We start from the raw sequence: 23140 nt of genomic DNA on the forward strand, positions 1-23140 counted from the left end.
TGATGAAATTTTGCACACTTGACATTCAAAATAAGATGTACACACCAAATTTCGATAAACTCTGCGTAAAGCCCGGGGGGCATCAGCTAGTTACAAATATTAAGAATGACGCATAGTAGCAACCTTTTTCAGTTACAAACTTGAGTTTAAACATTTTTAAACTGCGAAAGTAATTTTTTTTTTGCAATAGGTATACCTAATTTTATTACTTTTTTGTCTATAATGTGCCATCGTAAACCGCATATTCATGTTTTCCTCGACAATTTGTTGGTTTGTTTGAATTTCTCAATAAGATGACATCCTGACAAACCACGTACATATTTAGAGGTGCTAATTTAATTTTAAGTGTTATCTAACTTGATTGGGGTATTTCAGCGGGTCTTATGATACGTACGAGGCGGGCACAAGCGCGCACCCCAGCGGCACGCGCGCAGGCAGCGCGGATACATCCACGGACCATCGCACCATTTCCATGAGTAGTGACGAGGGGCAGCCGCCGCTCCTTGTCACCGACACCGGACCCAGCGTGCCGGTCGTTGTGGAGACACCTGTTGCCAAGGTATAGTATCATAATCACTCCAAAACAACATCTCATATATTCACAATCAACCTCACCAAACTTAACCTAACGTAACCCATCCCAATTAGAGTGGTGTGTTTTTGGTACTGACAACGCCTTAGGATGGATCAAGATGAATATAAAAAAAGTCGTTGATATTTGATCGCAGAGAGAAATAATTCGTTTTTACTTATTTCATTGTCACCGAACTTTTCCACTATTCTGTATTTTATTTGTTTAGGATTTTGTTGGCTTATCATATTACCTTCTTGGTATTCTATAATCTTAAAGTGACATCTTTCAGGAAGGAGATGAGTGTAGTATTACTGAAGCAAAGTGTTTGATCCGATGCCGAATACTACTTAAACGTCAAACAGTGAATATGTCAAAATTTTAGCTCCTATAAAAACCCAGAAAACTATGTGTAAAGCGTGATATTAGCGAAATCCGACTTCTAATATCAAATTCGAACATACAATATCAGTTTCATGGATAATTTTGCCTAAAACAGTGCCTAAAAGTGATAAAAAAACTAAAATAAACACCACTTCTGGTAATCGCCGTGACACTTCGATATCGTGAAAAAACTAGGTGTTAAATGTGATATCTGTGAAATCCCACGTAAAAATCAAATTTAAATAACAACTATCGTCTAAATACAGTGCGCAAAAGTTTTAAATAACTAAACACAGTTAGATTAGTGCAAATCGCCGTTACGCTGTGTCTTTTTGCCAGATTAAATTGTCAAATCATTGATACCAACAACACCCACGGAAACGAAAGTTACTGTGAAAAAACAATTAAACTTAAACCAAACTTAAATAAAACTATAATAAAAAATAAAAAGAAATTATTATCATTTATAACTTTGAAATAATAAAAACTTTAAAAAAATAAAAATAAAAGCACTCCAGTGACATCTATTGACACAAACTCAAAGCTAACAACAATAATCATACTTACGCCATCTGTCAATTAATCCTAGTGCCATTCAATAATAATTATTGAGAAACATATTTCTATGGGAGGTGCAGACCGGCAAAGACTATTTTTATTTTAAATTTGAATATTTCACACCAAAAAAATGCCTAACGTCGATTCTCCAATGAATGAAGCCAACCCATTTGGGACATCTAGTCTAACGCCAAGATCGCCTAATCAAAGTAAAAGAAGGAATCGTGCCGTACGCACAACATCTGAGGTTGCGTCTGATCCTGAAGATTACACTACAAGCCCGAACAAATCAGGGGAAATTAGTGATGATTCATTACAATTGGATCCTATATTTACTAACAACAGAAATGCAATGACAACAGTAAGAAAATATCTTAATACAATAAAAACAACGATTATTGAATGTAAAGGAAAGATATCTGTAATACAAAAAGAAACTATTTATGTTGTTATGGAAAACTTATTTGATTTGGTCGGCCATATGAACACGGAAATGTCTGAAATGAGGGGAGAGTTAAAAAATTTACGACCACTGGCCAAGCATATTTGTGAGATCAAAGAATTAATTATTAAAGAAAATAAAGCTGTCACAACTAAAATTGACAAAAATATTGAAGATATTAAAATAAATGCGGAAATAAAATCGTATGCGGAAATAACAAGAAATGACAAAAATAATGTGGAACCACCAAACTGCAAAAAACATGAACCAATAGTCATTGTTAAGCCGAAAGATAAACAACAAAAAAATACAGTTACAAAGGATGAAATAAAACAAAATATAGATCCAGTTAATTTCGGTGTCACCGGAATAAGAAATTTTAAACAAGGAGCAGTAATCGTAGAATGCAAAAATACAGCTGCAACAAAGAAGATGGAGGAGCAAATAATCTCAAAGATGGGAGGAAAATATGTCGTGAATACACCTAAACCTAAGAATCCTAAACTAAAAATCATTGGTTTAACAGATAAATTCACTCCGGAAGAAATTGTATCGAAAATTAAAATGCAAAATGATTACCTCGAAACAATTGAATCAAAAATTGAAATAAAATTTATAAAAGAAGTCAAAACGAAACGAGGTGACGTTAACTACATCATTTTCGCGGAAGTTGACGGAAAAACATACCATAGAATGTTACAAGAAGGCAGAGTAAATATTGGATGGGATAGATGTCGAGTATTCGACAACATTTCACTTTTAAAGTGTTACAAGTGCAATGGCTACATGCACAAATCACAAGATTGCAGAAATGAAAAAGCATGCACTCGTTGTTCCGGAACACATGACGACGACAATGAAAACTGTCAAAACGACATCCAATGCATTAACTGCAAGAAAATGAATGATCGACTAAAATTACAACTGCCAACTGACCATTTTGCTTGGAGTGATGAATGTTCTGTGCACATGAGAAAAATTGAAGCGGAAAAAAAGAAAATTGATTTTTTATGTCACTAAAGACCTGCTCTATGGTAAACAGTAACATAAAATTATCTTCGGACAACCAATCAGATAACGAAGAGAGTTTTTACATCCATAACATACAAAGTTCGCCTGCTCACCATGAAGAGTTATCCGCCAGAGCCGGAAAAACCATCAATATAATGCATCAAAATGTACAATGCATTCGAAATAAAATCTTAGAATTAGAAAATATTTTGTGTGAAAAAAATATCGACGTTTTTTGTGCTAGCGAACACTGGTTACAAAAGGGTGAAGCGACATCTATCAATTTTAAGGGCTATAAATTAGGTTCAATTTTTTGTCGACAGAGCCATATTCATGGAGGTGTCTGCATTTACCTAAACGAAAACATTGCTTTTACAGAACTAGAAAGTGTTAAACAAATAACGAAAGAATTTGTATTTGAATGTGTTGGTATTGAAATCCCAAAGCTTAAAATGATAATTTGTACAGTTTACTATAATGACTCTGATATAAATATTTTTTTTGAACAACTTGAACTATTATTAAACAAAATTTGCAAAAACAACAAAAAACAAATAATACTCTGCGGTGACTTAAATATTGATACAAGCTACAAGAACAAAAACGCAGATTCACTCAAAAACACACTAAAATCTCACAACATACGCTTGATTATTGATAAGCCTACTCGTATACAAGGAAATAAAAAAAGTATAATTGATCATATAGGTACAAATATATCAAAAAGCTCTTACACATGGGAAGTCACAGAATTAGCTGTATCAGATCATATGGCACAGTTAATGCACGTAAAAACAGAATATAATATAAACCAAACGTGGTATATAAAAAAACAATTATTTAACACAGAAAACACAAACATTTTTAACAATTACATATCGTGTATATGTTGGGAACCACTGAAATCCTTTGAATCCATTAATGACAGCTACGAATACTTCATTAATGAAATAAATAATGGTATGAAGCTTTGTTTCCCCTTTAAACAGTATAAATATCCCCAAAAACGCAAAATAAATTGGGTAACGACTGGTATTAAGATATCTATTAAACAAAAACGACATCTATACATGAAACAAAAAAACACAAATGACCTCACAATCATAAACAATTACAAACAATACAAAAAAATTCTCAGTAAAGTAGAACAGGTAGCTAAACGGAATTACAATAGTAAACGAATTCAAAACGCGCAAAATAAAACCAAAACATCGTGGAACATAATAAAAGAGAACTCAAATAATTCTAATTCTAAAATTAAACCAAAAATCTGTCTTAAAATAAATGATAACCTGGTATCAGAACCAAAAAACATTGCAAATGAATTTAACATTTTCTTTGCACCACCGCCACCACCACAAAATACATCTCTACATCCACAATCTGCCAAAACAGTCAAAAACAAACAGTCGCGATCATTCTTTATAACGCCTGTAAACAGGGAGGAAATTATTAAAATCATCGTAAAACTGAAAAATAAAAGCAGTGTTGGCACTGACAAAATCCCTATAAAAATTATAAAAGCATGTGCAGAAGCGTTAAGTTACCCGTTGGAAATATTAATTAACAAATCTTTTGAATCAGGAACCTTCCCAGAACAATTAAAACAATCTATTATTGTACCTTTGTATAAGAAGGGTCCTAAACAGGAAATCTCAAACTACAGACCGATATCCTTATTACCAAACTTTTCAAAAATATTTGAAAGAGCCATGTACAATCGCATTTATAACTTTCTCGAAAACTTTGAGATAATATGTCCACAACAATTTGGATTCCGTAAAGGCCGTTCAACAACACAGGCAGTTTTCAATTTTTTGAACAAAATTCTAGAAAATATTAATATTAGTAAAAAAACTGTAGGTATCTTTCTCGACCTCTCAAAAGCATTCGACAATGTTGATCATGAGCTTCTTCTAACTAAACTTGAACATGTGGGTATTAGAGGTCTAGCATTAAAATGGTTTGAATCGTACTTAAAAAATCGTCAGCAGAAAGTTCAAATTTCAAATATCAATGAAAAAATGGTCCATTACATGGTAGAATCCAAATGGAGAACAATAAACAAGGGTGTGCCACAAGGAAGCATTCTTGGGCCTCTACTCTTCCTTATCTATATAAACGAACTTCCAATAATTGCTGGCACAGAATGTTCAATGTTTGCTGATGACACCGCTTTGTTGTTTGAATGTAATGGAGACGTTGACGAATTTAACAAACAAGTTAACGAGACTTGCCAATTAATAGCAAACTGGCTGTTATCGCAACATCTATCACTCAACACAAACAAAACCCAAATTTTAAAATTTTGTCCAGTGCAAGCTACACCTATAAATATAAATGTAAACATTAATAATAATATTATCGAACCTTCCCAAACCTGTTCACTACTGGGAATGGAATTAGATATTAACATAAACTGGAAAGAACATGTCTCAAAAATTGTAGCAAAAATCAGTAGTTTTTCTTATGTTCTGGGTACCTTAAGAAAAATATTAAACACCGAATCAGTAATAGCCGCATACTATGGTTATGTATACTCAATAATAAAATACGGTATTATTTTTTGGGGAAACTCGGTAAACGCTAAAGATGTTTTCATCATACAAAAGAGATGCATAAGAAAAATTACAAACTCTGATCGTTTAGATTCATGTAGACCTATGTTTAAAAATCTGAAAATTCTGACAGTCACAGACATATATATATTGGAGTTATGCATGTTAGTGCGATCATCTACAGACAAGTTCCCACTAAAAAACTCAACACATAAATACGCTACAAGGCTCACAGAAAACTTACTAATACCAAAAGCAAACAAAACAATATTCCAAAAAGGACCATACTACATGGCCATTAAAGTATATAACAACCTTCCACATAACATTAAACAAATACAAGATACACACAAATTCAAATCGTTACTAAACACTTTCCTTGTTAATAAATGTCACTACACGTTGAGTGAATACCTCACGTAAATGAAACACCTATCTTTATTGGTATATATATTTGTATTTTTTTATTTTTACATTGGTATATTGTTATTTTATCTGTATAAACATTGTAATTAAATAAATGTGGTTAGCTGGAAGAAATGGGGTCTACCCATAAGCTATACCTTTTGTAATTTTAATTTTACAATAAATAATTTTTGATTTGATTTGATTTGATTTGATTTCAACATACTATAGGACGGGTTGTTTCGGAGAATTTGAACAATTCTTCAAATTTCAATGTTTATTTTCAAGTTCTGTGAAAGATTTTTCAAGTTCTGTTATTATTTCAGTTCTATAAAGCAACTATTATATAATGATTCACTAACAAAACTTGAATAGGACTTACACAGAACCCGAAAATGAACATTGAAATTTGATGAATTGTTCAAATTCTCCGAAACAACCCGTCCTTAGTCTTCTTCATCATGTGAGAAAGATGGTATATGTCATAATCTTATTGAGAAAATTAACTACTATATAGGCCCGGCATATCAGTCAGTCTGTATCGTCGCTATGTGCGGCATTCCTCGATAAAATTTAAGGGAGCTAAATCAGCCGCTTAAGCCTTCCTTTTTCTAGACACCGCAGCGCTAGCAGAAATAAATGTAAAATATGACTTTTTCATCGAAATATAAGTAAATTGCATAATTTTATCAATTTGGACTGTTATTTTCATCGAGCGATGAGGGATGATGATTAAATGACAACCAATCTGAAATAGACCAACAGTCTGGTAAGGTATTATAAAATGGGTTTTTAACGCCAGGACAGTGTTTTCAGCAGTTTATTTGACATACTTTCAAGTGCTTTGACTCCAGTAAAAGAAATACTTTTTAAAATTAGTTTCCTTGCATATAGCACCATGCTGATTGAAAAAATGTGGAAAAAATTTCATCGAAAAAAAAAATTTCATTTACATTTTTTATTCCAAATAATCCAAGAATAACTGGAAAAAGTGAGTCAGGTATTGTGCAGGTACAGCTTACAGGACTTTTCAGGACTGTTTCATTTCTTATACCAAACAACCAAAAAACACCAAAATTAAGTTTATGGTGTTTTCAACGAAATAAGAAACGTTTAGTGAACAAACATTGACCATCATACGTGGATATTCAAAATATTTTTTTCAACGGATGGATTAGTGCGTCGCGTCTATTTTGGGAATGATCATCAGCTTAAAGTATGTAAAACTAAATAGCTAAACTTAAAAGAAATCGTGGTTGTATACGAATTTTAATAAAGTGACTGTAATCAACCAAAAAATAATATTAACTGAGCTAGTATAATAAGCCCCGACGAAGCTTGAGATAAGCGAAAACTGGTTGGCTGTCATTTATTAATTTAATGAAAATGGTGTAAAAAAATAAATTTCATAAAGTATATATTTATATAAATAACTATAAGTATATGTATAAATACATACATAATGTGTATATCCCCACCTAAACTTATAATAACTTTAGTCCGTCAAGTGTAATGCAAACGAGTCATTTTTATCTAATAACTAATGAAAACATACTCGTAGTAAAAGCAGCGTCAAGTATGAGAAGTTATGTAATTAAGTAAAAAAAACCACTGGTACACGGTCACAACACAAGATTTACAGGAGGAAACGGGCTAAAAACTCCTCGAATTTTAAATAAATATGGAGGCCGTACTCTTAAATACTTGGTACCTGTGATCTTCAACAAACTAAATAAAAACTTACAAATTGTGAATAATGAGAGACCCTGCCCTAAAATCATAAAGCTGTGGTTAATAAATGATCAATCCATGTACCTTTGAACACTTTAATGTAAATTCCCAAACTTTTGTTTTTAGTGAGGTGCATTAAATATATAATGTATTTACAATTACTCGTTAGAAATATATTTTGCGAATGTCTGCAATAAAATAAAATCTGTGAAATGTACCTACTTAGAAATAAGACTTACTCATGTACACATAATCATACAATGTTTTAGAGATAGACTTAAGATATTTTGATTCGGTGGATCCTGCAGACAAGCTGGCATGTGACAGCTTTGTTGGTCTACCTATTTTGTTAAATTAAAAAAAAATAATAATAAAAATAAAATAGAGTTCAAACTGTTAACAACTTTTTTAATATATTTTTTTCACTCTGTTGCTTGGTCACCTATTCAGTACGTCGGTCAAACAGAGATGGGAAAACTTTTTTTTTCATATGAATTTTTCCTTTTATCAGGTAATCTTGTCTCCTCGAGCTCGCAGCGGACACCGGCCTCCCATAGTCAGCCTGCCGCGGGCGGCGTGCATCACACCAACTCCAAATACGCTGAGCGTACAGACCTCTCACCAGAACCTCGGCCAGAGCATGCCCGACTTGGCTTCGGGACAACTGAGCCCGGCACAGTGCAGGTAAATGTGTGACACTTCACCTAACCTAACCTAAATAACCTAATTTTAGTTTACTCCCTGTCATTTAGATGTTGAGAGTGTAATATTTAAAATGGGCACTTCACTTTACAGCAGGTTTATTAACACATGATAATAGTAACAACTAGCAGTTAAAAACCCGCTCCGCGGGTTTTTGCTGCTAGGCCCTGCGGGCGGCACTTACTTGGGCTTCGCCCAGTTTATGTGATGACATTTAATAGGTAGATATTAGATCATTGGGTAGATATATAATAGAAAGACATTCTGCACCATTAAACACCCCTCACCCCAACATAAATCTCGTCAATGAGAAAAATGTTTCCTCTTCCATACCACCGAAATGATTTAATTTTTAAATCGAAATTAAATTGCAAAATATTTATATGTAATTCGAAAATAAAAAAATTTCAACATATTACAATATTACATATAACTTTGGTAAAATAATATACTCTTACCAAAAGACTGTCAAAGTAATTACATTTTTTTTAAATATATTAAGAATTATTTTATTGGGATAAGTCCTAAAAATCTACATATTTGGGTGAAATAATATTACGCTCTTACCTAACGATTGTCAAAGTAAATACACCAAAACTCTCTTAATTCGCGAAAACCTTACAGGTGGGATAAATTGAGTCATTTTCATTTCAAGGGACACAAAAAACAAAACTTTTTAAGCAAGTACAATTTATTAAACTTTTATTTTTTACAATCTACAACATAATAAAGAACAGAACAAATAAAGTATCTAGGAATCCTAATTGACCATAATCTTAGATGGACACATCACATCAAACAAATCACAAATAGACTCCTCAGAACAATACACATTTTCCTAAACATAAGAAACATATATAAAATAAAACAATTGAAAACAATATATTATGCACTATGCCAATCAATAATAGAATATGGAATAATTGCTTGGGGAGGAGCGACAAACGCAGCTATCGCTCAAATAGAAATTGCACAGAAAACGATATTAAAGGTAATACTCAAAAAACATAAACTAACCGACACAGACCAAATATTTAAAAGCTGTGACGTACTTGATATACGCCAATTATATGTTAAAACACTACTAAACTACATTTTCGACCAAAAAAACAAACCCCAACAAACACAAAATATCACTAATAGACCGGTCAGACAAGCGTACAAAGAAAACATAAAAACTCCGACGGTAAACACTACAAAGACACCATAAATACCACGCTATTAAAGCATTCAACAGTCTTCCACTTGAAACAAAAATTGAGGAAAATAAAAATAAATTCAAACACAAAATAAAAAAATGGATTAAAGAACAAAAAGACATTATTACCAAAATACTATAACATAAAAGAATAAAACATATACACGCAACACAAAAAAAAATATAAAACACACAACACACACAAACACATATATCATTATAAATGCCGATTTACATTCTCTTTTGATATTTTTCTTTTAGTGTTATAATTATATTTTAATTTTTAATCTTTATTTTTTATTTTAAATTTATCTTTATTTTAATGTTGTTTTTCTTTTCTTTTATTTTTTTTAAATGTATAAATTCTTAAATTATAACATGGGGGCCTCAGCACGGGTAAACAACCCAGTGAGGCCAACATTACTAAATTGAAATATAAAATATTGTAAAAAAAATGTATCAATAATAATAAAAAAAAAAAAAAAAATATTATACACTTTCATTAGGAAAAAATCTCTTTATAAACAATATTATCCGTATACCAATCAGTCAGAATTTGTATAAATAACGATGACTGCGCTCAAACTGTCCATAAGAAAATACTGGTTCAGGAAGTAACAGTCCACCCCGTTCAAAAGTTTGTCCTTGAGATTTATTTAATTTAATTTGACTGGAAAGTGTTTCCTGCACATATTGAATTATATTGTAACATCCGACAAAGTGTTTTAAATTCTAGGAATGAAATGTACTGTACCTTTTCTGTTCCTTGTAATGATTTTGGCTTGAATTAAGTTACAGCTGAAATTTTTATAGCACCGCTTTTGTGAGATATCACCTCAGGGGCGCTTTCCGTTGAAGTACATCCTCATTGATTGCATAAACATGACTATTTTAGGGGCACAATATGGTACGTTGACTCAACCCTAAGGCATCAGCAGTTGTATGTGTCTCACCGTATATATAGTGAATCTTGACAAATATTTACATTGGGAATAAGCACAGATGACTCTAATGTTCCTTCTACAAAAGGAAGTTTGCCATCTTCCAAGTCCAAAAGCCATTTAGAAAATATATTTTCACTTTCTAAAGCTCTGACATTTGTTTTTAATTGAAAAGTTTTGAAATGGTACCAAAGTGTGCTGCTTTTATGCAAGCGGCAATTAATTGTCCTCGTGAAGCACGTCAACACACTGGAAGGATCTGACGAAAGTCTCCGCCCAAAACAATAACTTTGTTACCAAAGACAGAATCACTTCCCATGATATCACGTATAGTACGCTCAATTACTTCTAAAGCTACACCTGTCATCGGTGCTTCATCCCATATTATAATATCTGCTTCCATTATAATTTTCCGATTCTTTGATGTGACCTTACATGTTGTATTGTCCTGTAAATTGAGGGGTAAATTAAAAGCAGTATGACACGTTACCCCACCTGGAAGCAAGAGTGCTGCAATGCCTGTCCAAGCGACTGATAAAACTCTTTTACCTTTTCGTCTTAGAGTGTGAATTAAAGTTTAGTAAAGGTATGTTTTCCCTGTTTCGCCTGGGCCATCAATGAAGAAAAATTTATTGTCATCATTTTCATTTGAAAAAAACTTATTCAAAATAGAATTATATGCTTGAAGTTGTACGTCATTGAGTTTGGCAGCCATCAATTCACCTAAAGTGTTTTCAGAAATTACATTAAAATCAGATACTTGTCCAAAACTGCAACTTTCATCAGGTTCAGGTAAGCCCTGCATTCTGCAAGATGAATTCTCCTTCATGAGAATATCCTGTATGTTTAAAAGACAAAGATTAATAGCTGTTTCTTCAGCAACACCATGATGAAAAAAATCTTCAGCCGAAGATTGAAGGGATACATTGTATTAAAATTAAAACAAATAGATGTCTAAGAATTTTAGGCGTCAAATACAATGAAGCCTCCGTCATACTGCGACCATTCTCGTATGTCATCAATGAGCTTCAGTTCACGCGCCGCATCATGACAAGTAGCTACATAGTAAATTGCCATCAACAGTTCGCAAAGATTCAAAGGATGTAGCTCCAGCCACCTTTATAAGAATCAGCCGTAAATGATACAGTTCTATATTTCTAGGAGAAATTGAAGGTATTCATCCAATGATGTTTCCGCCTCCCCGCTGTCGCCTCGTCCACTTTTTACCAGCTGTAAAGACATAGTTATTTGGTACATCTTGATAGAGAATAGAGCGTCCCTCAATATCTTGAAGATTAAATTGGAACCACGCTGTTTAAGAGGTGTTCCTTGTAGATGCTTCCCTGAGAGCCTTTTCCTCCCGCCCAGAGGGGAGGGAGGAACAGGTTTATTTTAGGTTTATTTAGACAAAATAAACAGATTGGCTGTCGGGTAAATGTAAAGCCAGAAGTAAAATTAAGTGAGATTGATCATGTATAGATAAATAAATACTATCCAAAGAGGAACAAATTTTAACATTAATATGAGCATCATATTTTTTGCTAAGGAATGCATTATATGGAACAACAAATCGATTGTCGATACGTATATCCCGAATAACGTGATTTTCAGAAAAATTATCACGTCTCCTGTAATCTGGGTAGCCTGCGGAATTATTATCAGTAGCATCTTTAAATGATTTGGGGAATTTTTTAGAGCACTTACCGTCTACCATGCAGACTGACCTTGGATTAAGTACGCCACATGGTCCATGAATGTTATTGAAGTGAAACTTCTTTACGCGCGTCATGCAATTTCGAGGACCGGAGTAAAACCGACTCATGACCGAAACGAAAATGCGGGTACCCCCACCACCGATTAAAGTTCATTTGATCTAGTCAAAGTTTTGAAGTAACATATAAATGCTTCTTAGCTCATCCCGACAACTGGCGTTGGTGGTGTAATGGTCAGCATAGTTGCCTTCCAAGCAGTTGATCCGAGTTCGATTCTCGGCCATCGCACATTATTTTTTTGTTTTTAACGCCTTTTTCATTCAATATCTTATTTTTTAGTAGGTCAGAACATTTTTTAAAAGAAAATAATATTGCAAAATAATAAAAACACTTATCTCACTGTGATAAAACATTACTCCGCTAGAGCGCGCTTTGCGTTATTGTGTTGGATTAAAATTATTATCTAATCCGTATATTATGATAATTGTATTACATTTATTTAATTAATTTATTTATTTTGATAATATGTAATAATTTACAGAAAAAAAAATTAAAACTATCTCCCTCTGATAAAATATCCGTTCGCTAGAGCGCACTACGCGATCTTGTGTGGGATTCTATTTCTGTACATTGTACATTATTTTTAAAAATATATTATATTTTGGGTGTGATGTAGGTAACATTATAAAACATAACAAGCTCTCATATTTTCAGAACCTACATAATATAATCAATTTATGCGGCTTTGCTTACAGTTGGTGCTCAGCGTGGTTGGCTTTCAATCAGTTAAGCGAGGTTCGATTCTCGGCTGTGGCATTTTTGAAGTGAAACCTTGTTGAGGTGGGGGAGCCGCTCACGAACGTTCTCTCTCTTCTCTTCTTTCCTCTCTCTCAGACACCAGCAAACTGCGCCACGCCAAGCATCAGCTGAAACTAGAAGTTTCACTTCTGTCTTGCGTAGGCTTGACACACCCACTTTTTTTTTTTTAAATAATACGGTACAAAGCCGAATTCTTCGGATGGGGTAGTTTTGCAGATACGGCATTATCAATATCAGAAGCTGTATACAACTTATCTTCGCTGCAAAGTGTAAACACACCATGTAGATGAGGTAGTCCTCTTTTTTTTGCTGTTCAATTGTATACGCCCAACAAATTACCTTTCCAAAAACATGTTTCTCAGTCATATCATGAATAAATTCCTTGACTTTTAGATGGAAAACCTTGGCTACTATATCAGGCCTGTCCGCGGCCGATTGATAATGTTCCAATTCGGTTGGTATTTCTGGCCATTTGGGATTGCATGTAAAAGTTATGACGACGACAGGACGACCAAATTTACGTACCATAGCCATTGAAACTTGATAAAGTTTATTCACATGGCGTGGTCCACCAGTAAATGAAGATGGAAGAATGACTGTATTACCTGCACATACTCCTCTATCAGTGGCTAAATTTCTTACATGGTTTTGCAAACCTTGATAGCATTCCACTCTGAGGTGTCGTTGGTTTTTCCTAATGTAATCTAGGCGACCAGATTCATAAATAATGATAATAGATAAATAATGTAAGCATGAATTAAATACTGTTGAAAAAGTTTACCCGCATAATGGATTGGATTAAATATGTTTCTTCGCACTGCTAATTTACTTGCATAAAACTACATAGCAGTTACAGTATGACATTGAGCAGTACAGAAATCAGCATGATGCTTAAAGCCGGGGGTCCAACCACATTCACCTGATGGAAATAGTAGTGGGAAAACCATAGGATCTAAATGCTTTGATAAAGTTGCCATCCTTTGAAGTCCTTAACATTTTTAGGTTAAACAGCGATATCTATACCCGATGGCAAATTCCCGTCTGTCTGCTACGTATACCATGGCGATATCGTGAGAACTGGTTGGAGCATTTTACCTCTGATGAACGTGTAAATAATAGACGTATATCTCTCACCTGCAAACCCTCAGCCGCAATGCGTATTTCTTCTTCCTCGACAGATTCTTTTAGTTTCTTATACTGATGAGGGCTTATTTGGCGTATTTCACTATCAATTATTTGCATTATATTTTTATAGCAATCGGCATTAGATGGATGACTCATACGCACTCTAACAGCCTCATCAGGATCGTATAGATAAAGCTGAGCATAGGAAGGTATTTTACCTGCAACTTGTATACTTCTGGAAGTGAGATGATAAACCTAACCAGAAATTTTTAAACAATATGGACCATTACCTGGGATATTAGCTATTTGCGCTTCAAATGAGGCAAATCTATTAGAACTCTTGTATTGACAAATAAAATTCCTAAAGTTTTTAGATTGACTACAATCTCCTGTCAATAATTCGGTGCTGGATAATAAGCTAAAATTTGTGGTATTATTTTTCCAGTATGACAGCAAGAATGTAACAGTTTACCTTTTTATATGACGCCGAAATAATTCTGTTCTAGAAGCACATAATTAGGATTATTGAGCACACTTCAAGAATACACTACTATCGCTTCGCTTGGTAAATTTCCCTCTCATTCGAACATTCCGAAATTCGACCAATTCTGATAAAATATTGTCCACATTCCTTTTAGCCATAGTAATTAAATTGAAATAATAATCTGAAAACAAAATATTTCTTTTTAGCGATTCACAGGTAGTTTGTGAACAAATTTCTTGGTTATCACGTCAATAATTCTATAATTATCACATATGACACACATCAAACATTGACAGCTCATGGTGGCGCATGTTGTAATATCAAAAAATAATTAATTACGTATTTAAGTATCGAGTGGAACTGGTTATTTTAGCAGCCGGCTTTTTAATGGTGGATTTAAATATATTATATTTATAATTATATATTTGTATATTTATATCTAACTTTAAAAAATTACACTGACATTGTACATTGCTTGACACTAACTGGCTATAAAGGCTTTTTGCATTGATTGGAAATCGATATACGCTGGCAGCACTGAACAATGTGTCTTTCGCGTGAATAATGATAAACGTCAAATTTCAATACGTAATTGTGGATAATTTTTACTGTAATGTAATTAATCCAATGGATTGTGAACTTTCTAAAACATATTTTCTTCGATATTATCCAAAAATTATATGAGCATCGTGTCTTAATATTCAAATCGTGTCATAATTTTCAAATCGTGTTAATTTTCAAGTTAGCGGAATTTAACCGAAACAGACAATTTAAATTTGACCAATCAGAGGGCCTACACCGTCCAGACGTTGGAGTATTAATACTATCAGAATTTTCAAATCGTGTTAATTTTCAAGTTAGCGGAATTTAACCGAAACAGACAATTTAAATTTGACCAATCAGAGGGCCTACACCGTCCAGACGTTGGAGTATTAATACTATCAGAATTGCATATAGCGAGGTAACGTCTGAGCTGGTGGAAATCTGGACATCACGAGAGAATGAGTGAACACATAGGGGAGGGTAGGAAATATTGGACCGGTCGTTAAATTGGACCAGCGTAAAATTAACGAAACTACAAAACATATTTTGATCCTGGTAATATTGAATGTTGCGCAGCTAACTTTAATGTTGCCTTACCGACCGGCATCACATTCAAGAAGAATTAACAGAAGTGACAGGGACAAAACGAAATCTCTCTGCTTCGATGTAATATTATTTGGAAAACTTTCATACGTCCTTAACTGCAACCATGGTTAACGTTTTTTGATTATCTTTTCATATTAATCTCGGTAATTTTCATAGTTTTATGCCCGCAATAACCTGAATATCCAAATATGTAGATTGTGTTTGATAAAAAAAATTGTTTGAAAGAAGTAAGAGTTCGATCAATTGGACCACTGTGAGTTCGGCAAATCGGACCGGTCCAATTTATCTTACCCGATGCTGCTATAAGTGAAAATAAATTGTGACTGCAGTTAAATTTGTATTTATTTTAGATGGCGGATAGTAAACATTATTACAAATGGACACAAAAATACCTAAGGCAAGCAATATTTGCGTTTCGTAATGAACATGTTGGTTTGAATGAATGTGCCCGTGTTTATAAAATTCCAAACCAACTTTAAAGAGGCATCTAGATTAGAATAATACACATTATAAATACCAAAAAATAAGCTTTAGATAAATTGGAGGTTTTAAATGTTTAATACCAAAACATATCATAATAAATAACATTTAACTTCCTTATTGTGCCCAAAGACCGGTCGGACGCGCCATCTGTAAATCTCCGGAGGTCACGTGGCATCGAACATCGCGGCGCGCCAGGATAGTGTTAATTTAGCATAAGTTTCCGATAACATGTGATATTTTAATTTTTTTGTATGAAGCATTTTGTGCTGATTCTATATCGCACAAAATGGGAATACCGGATTGCTGTTTAATTTTCAGTCGCGTGGATTTTAAATGCAGAATTTTAATGGCGTACTGTTTATAATGTGCAGATATTATTATATGCATGTTTGTCTGTGAGCAACGCCGGGTACACGACAGCTAGACTCATCTTAGTATATTATAAAAAGTCAGCCTGCTTATGTTTGTGTTCGCAAAACTCGAATAGTAGTCCACTGATATAGCTACAATTTTCAATAAAATTTTGTTCTTATTAGTGCCAGGAGTGTTTAGAGAGTGGTTTGAATGGTAGGAGTCTGGGACGCCCAATGGAATATTTAAGGCGAAGCTTAATGTTAAATCACTATTTTGATTACTCTATAACGAATTGGTGTACATTATAAATACCAAAAAATATGCTTTAGATAAATTGAAGGTTTTCCTATCGTTTCGCTTGATTAGAATACAAACAAAAAATAAATTACTCAATAAAAAATATAAATTTTAAAATACAAAAAATTTTTTTTTTTCATTAAAATGTATGAACGCGTAAAGGAAACTACTTAATATAAACTGCTAAAATTATCTGTGACAATTTCACTTGATTTACTTTTTTGCTATCTTATAAAATTATTTACAAAATAAATAAAAACTAGTTCTCTGCTTGAAATCGAACGTTTCTAGACTCCGTTTGTCAAGCAATTTCAATGCCTATTACCTACAATATAAGGTAAAACAAGAATATACAGATTTTTGGCTTGTAGCTTCCTCTTAACGCAATATCTCTGCACCGGAATGAGATATGGAGTTGAATTAAAGTCGATATAATGTAGTTTTTTAACAGTAACATTGTGGTATACATATAAGCAAGTATGTCGAAAAGCGTCTTCGCTCTTTCGCACACACTAAATAATAATAGTTAAAAATGAGACGAATGGTGCCGTGCCATTTCGTTGTGATTGTAAAAGCGCGCCAACGTAGGTACGTAGTACATTATTCAACGAAACTCGAACAAAATATTGCCAGATGGGTTTTCAAACTTTGACAAAGGATAAAACATTGGTGACATGTGGTGAAAATATGAATAATAAATATTTATTAAAAAAAAATGTTACCGGACAGCAAAGTGCCCATAACATTTTTTACTCCAAATGTGCTAAGGAATAGCTGGTTAAAGTTTGTCGGGTACGTGCCGATACACCCTGTATACTTCTTCTTGCGACCGAGTATTTACGAGTTATGCGATATGCAAAAAAAATAGCTATGTTACCTAATGAAAATATCACGTGTCTTTATGCAATATTAGGTATACTTAGATTAGTCTTTTAATTACGTTTTTGACTCTAACTATACCTTAAAATTTCAGTTTCCAAAGCCTACTAAAACAAATTGAATTCGTGGTGTTTATGACGTAATTACAACTAACTAATTAACTAACCATCACGCCATTTCCCCGCACGACCACCGGACCGGAAGAACGGACCACCACACTAAACCAATACTCCGTCTCTGCACACACTCCTTGCCTCATATCATACTCTTCTATTAGACTCTTGAAATGGCCTGATACAAGTATCTGATTCACTTGATCGTGCCATGTCTTCCTCGGGCGTCCCCGACTTCTACAATTCATATTTGAGTAATATATTCTCCTTATTCGTCATTACGCTTATCAGCCTTGCATTCTTTGCAGATCTCCACATTTCTCACACGATCATGCATGATTTTACCACACGTGCTCCTCAGGGATCTCATTTCTATAGCATTAATTTTGTTTAATAAATAGGTACACAAAAGTCACCACTTATTTATGACAATAAATAAGTGTATTTGGTGTCAAAACCAGTTTGGAAAAACTAATTTGAAAAATGCATTTTTATAAATGTGAATTCAGCAAAAGAGTTCAAACTGCTTCTAACCGCCAGTGAGACTATGGCATCCCCAATTGGGTATGTTGTGATGGTGAACTTTGGGGAGAGAGAAATAGCAAGATGTGGAAGCAGCGATGCACCAAACATAGCTAAAGTCATTTCAAACAATATTTAAATTCTGAATGGTGGTGGGTTACCAGGGCGATACTGAAAGTATCTTCTACTTCAAAGTACAGCAAATATGCTATAGTATATATTGTGAAGCAACGCAAATTAATTATTAGTCGGGATTTGAACCCGCGACTTACGGATTTGTTTTCGAGAGTCTTACCCCTCGACCATGGACGCTGTCAAACGTTCTTTATACCTACCAACTTCAATTTTATGACAAAATACAGACGATGTCAATGTGTACCAAATCTCACCACGACCATTTTTAATGGTTTGTTTTAAAACAGACTCCATGGTGTTTTTTTTTACTCCCGTCTAAATGCGGCTTTAGGTTAGTTTCAAAGAACCAAGAATGTGAAGGATAAATAATATTATTTTATGTTCAAAAATAAGCAAGCGTTTTGTATAAGCAATATTGATATTAGAAGCAGAGCGTAACACGTATATGTAATTATTGCAGATTGGGGAACGTAGACATTAGACATATGAATACATAATATTATCGCAAACTCGGTAAATTTATAAGATTGTGTGCACTTATTATAAATGCTGATTCTCATATTTGACATTTAAAATAACAGAAATCTCTAATAAGGGCTTAAAAATGTTAGGATTAACAGAAATTTGAACAGTATAAAGTGTATTAAATTGTTATATTTTGCCTATGTAAGATGTCAACTTGAGTACAATTCTCCTGTCTGGAACCCACATAATAATATACATGATAAATAAGCCATATTTTGTTTAAAGTTTTTGTTTTTATTTTCTGTTTCTGTTCATGTATTTTGTTACAGATGACACACATAAAATTCACTTTGACTTTGGTTCAAGATTTTGCTTATGATAGCCTGCGATAAGCGAGCCCTAAGGGTCTGAGACAGAGGTGTGAAATCGTCGGATCACGACAATAGAAAGATTTTTTGTTTTTTTTTTTCTGGATTTTATTTAGGTATTGGAGCCAGGAAGGAGTCTGAAAGGGTCGAGAGGATGCACTAGGTAGCATGAAAGGCTGGGAGGTGACTGGAGAGACTAAGGTAGACTAGGATGAGGTGGTTTTGCACAGCGGTGCTGCCAAGGTCTGTTATCTATGTGAGGATGTTGTGTCGGCGATCTTTATTGGCAGCAGACACATGTCAGCGCTATATTAGCGGCGGACACATGCCTGAACGGATGACGAGCCTCGTGCTGGCACAGTTGGTGGACGGGGTAGTCTCTCACCCTGCAGCAGCTGGTACAGTTCCTTCGCTACCTAGGACTCTTGCAGCAGAGTCTCCATCTTCTGTCTTCGTCGAGCGTCACAGCGGTGCTGCCAAGGTTTTTTTGTCTATGTGAGGATGTTATGTCAGCGCTCTTTATTGGCAGCAGACACATGTCAGCGCTATATTGGCGGCAGACACATGCCTGAACGGATGACGAACCTCGTGCTGGCACAGTTGGTCTAAATAACAAATGTAGATCCTAGGAAATAAATTGTACAGCGCCCTTGAGGTGATTTTTCACAAAAACGGCGCTCTACAAATTATCCAATTATTATTATTATTATTATAAAGGACGACCAACAGTTTTAATTTTCAGAAGCAGTTGAAAATGATTTAGTGAACCATCTCCAACACTGGAACAGTGTATGTTTGAAAAGGCGCGTGGTGCTTAGAAAACTTTTATATTAACACCAAGCCCTTATAAGTAATAATTTGGCAATATCTATTCAGAAACGTCTAGGTAAGAGAACAAAAATGGAGCCTATTAACAAAACCAGTAAATGTGTAGGAATCGAAGAAAAGAAAAAGATGAAAGCTGCAAGCAGTGTATTGCTCAAAGGTTAAGGCATTGGAAAGAAGATCAATTAAACCCAATAAATACAACAGCAGCAGTGATTCAGATACTGAGTTAGAAATTGTGTTGGGCGACTCTGATAGCCTACAATCTGAAAATAAGGAAAATGCATGCGGTATATGCAATGAAGATTATTTTGATTAGCAAGGGTCAAAAGTAGACTGGGTGCAATGTGTGCATTGTCATAAATGGCATCACGAAACCTGTGTAAGCAACCCAGATATTTGTGATAATTTCTTCAAAAAATAAAGCGTTCTCTCGTATTACAATACATTAGGTAATATTAGTAAGGCGGGTTGGGTCAGGTTAGGCTATTAATTTCATGTTTATTTTTTAGGTCAATAAGGTTACATTCTAACAATAGAATAATCTTAGGTCCAATTTACAAAACCCACAGGTCCAATTTAACAAACCGGTCGGCTAATTTGGAACAAATGCCTAAATGAAGTAAAATATTTTTAATAAAATAACTGTTAACATTTAATATAAAAAAATAAACGGCATTTGTAGTCTGATAACGCACCTTCCATGTCAGTATATTTGAAGTCCCGTAAATGTAATGAAATCCCAATAAATTTACTACTTTCCGAAAATTGGTCCAATTTAACAGACTCTCCCCTAATACTGTATATAAAGCACTCTTTATTGCCGTCTATCTCTAACACAGTAGTAGTCAAGCTAATAACTTCATTATCTCACTCTTCCAAATTGGCACAGATTTCACTTTTTTGTTGTTTTTTTTAAAGTTTTGTTTTTAATGTGCTCCGGCGAACTTTTATTTTCAAATTTTCATCTGTCCGTTACTGGATCTCCTGCAAGTCTTTTCAACACTTTCGAGGACTATTTTTCCTGACTTAGTTAGGCAAAGTATAGAATTTGTGTTATGATTTGCCTGGCCTCAAGTAATTGGATAATTGAATAGGGCAAGCCACCAACGAAAGCCAGTAAGCTACTAATAAATCATGCCCTTTACGCGCATAGTAGTCGTGCATCTGGGCACCTTCTTTTACCAGAGGTCTAGCTATAGTAGGCATGGTTTGGTAATTATTTTATGCAGATTCTATTACTGTTTTATATTTTTATTTTCAGCTTGGGAAATTCCCCTTCCAAGGTCTGCCTGAACGTTCCACCAAGGAAAACATATTTAAAGCCCAACAACCCTGGATGGATTGGTAGCAAATCGGCTGAAAAGCTTAGTCCTGAGTCAAGGGGGACAAGTTACCCGCCATCCAGTCCTACAAGGTTTGTTTCTTTAAATAAAAAATATATTTTAAATTTAATAGATTTTATTCGCTATTTTATAAAACGCTGTAGTTATGATAGAAAATTCACACTTTAATCACCATTTGCAAGTAGAAACCAATAATCTTAAATTATAAGGAGCATGTCCCAAAAAGCACGTTGTATGAGAACATTTGAATAACTCACGTTGCTTTGTGCCTACAAACAAAATATAATTTGTATACTATCATCCACGTTCAATCAAGATTCACACACTTCATATAAGAACAACCAAATCTGCGTGCGTGACTTTTGCTTGAAAGCGGACGATTTGCTTATTAGTCAAAAAGCTTATGGATTAAACTCAGTTATGGAATTGGCAATATGTTAGTTAGCTTAGCCAGTAGCTAGATTATACCTTTGTACTTTCACAGAATGGGCCGACTCACCCGATCTGTAGTCCGAAGTGTCCGAAGAGCTACCTCGGCCGCAAGAAATGACGACCTAAGAAATTGGTCGAAATATACACCAATCATCTCGTACGATGATGTAAAGAGCTTTCAACTTAAAGCGTCACAAGTGCAACTGCCTTCGACCATTAGCACAATAATAAGTAATATGACGTAAGTCATACATTATTTCTTTTTTGTTTCAGACTGACATGACTTTTGTGTTGATAGTCATTTGCCATTCCTTGCGAGAAAAGTCCAACTTGCGTTTAAATTTTTATAAGGTTTAATTGCATGACTGCATGATTGGATTAGACGAAAAATTAAAATTAACCTGAAACTAATTTATGTTACTTTTCAGGGCTTCTTTGCGCCGAGGGATGGCATTCTCGAACACCATCAAAAATCCACCACTAATTAAGAGTCGAAATATATCACGCGACAACAGTCCATGCTTAACACCCTCTCCTAACAAGATGGCGGTACGTAATAATGTGGAAAATCTGAAAATGAATCTTTCCTTTCACCCATTTATAATACTAACAAATTTAAAATATACCCTGTGGTTGGTCTACCAAAACCTACTTAAGAAGAGGTATTTGAAGTAGGTACGAATTTATTTGTTTTATGGTCGTCCCAAGAGAGTTTTTGCTCAGCTTGACTGTTGATTGCCTAGTGTTTATGATATTCTCGCCATAAAATAAATGAACCTTTCTTGATAGTGTAATTATAGTTGTGTTAGTGACACCGAAATTAGTTTCACAACACGAGGATCTGATGGAGATTGTAGTCTGGTTAAGGCGATTTATTCACATTTACATTCCTAAGCCACATCATGTCGCGCGGGAAGTCACTCTGACATTAAAATGATAATATTAATATATGAATTACTATTTTAGAATATTGGAAAGGCCCCCCCACCATCGCCAACCGCAGGCTACTCGGGCTCTCCGCTCGTGGATCCGCAACATCTCTCCATTCCTACCAGGTAATACACCGAACACACATTTCCTAATATGTATATTATCACTAATATTTTTCAACACATTCAATACAAGTATATA

The 23140-nt window shown here is 34.2% G+C and overlaps 1 protein-coding gene across 1 annotated transcript in view; it reads left to right on the plus strand.

Annotated features, from left to right (window-relative positions):
* LOC149409353 (uncharacterized) overlaps window positions 1-23140 on the plus strand; it is a 43347-nt gene that overhangs the window by 18887 nt on the left and 1320 nt on the right. Inside the window, exons 12-16 of the mRNA XM_089649781.1 lie at window positions 376-559; window positions 8172-8344; window positions 21496-21648; window positions 22438-22558; window positions 22976-23064. Coding sequence (XP_089505907.1) covers window positions 376-559; window positions 8172-8344; window positions 21496-21648; window positions 22438-22558; window positions 22976-23064 — 720 coding nt within the window. The remainder of the gene's footprint in view (window positions 1-375; window positions 560-8171; window positions 8345-21495; window positions 21649-22437; window positions 22559-22975; window positions 23065-23140) is intronic.

This window comes from Hesperophylax consimilis, chromosome 31, assembly GCF_061612785.1.
Source record: "Hesperophylax consimilis isolate HC1 chromosome 31, BYU_Hcon_1.0, whole genome shotgun sequence".
NCBI classification, from domain to species: Eukaryota; Metazoa; Arthropoda; class Insecta; order Trichoptera; family Limnephilidae; genus Hesperophylax; species Hesperophylax consimilis.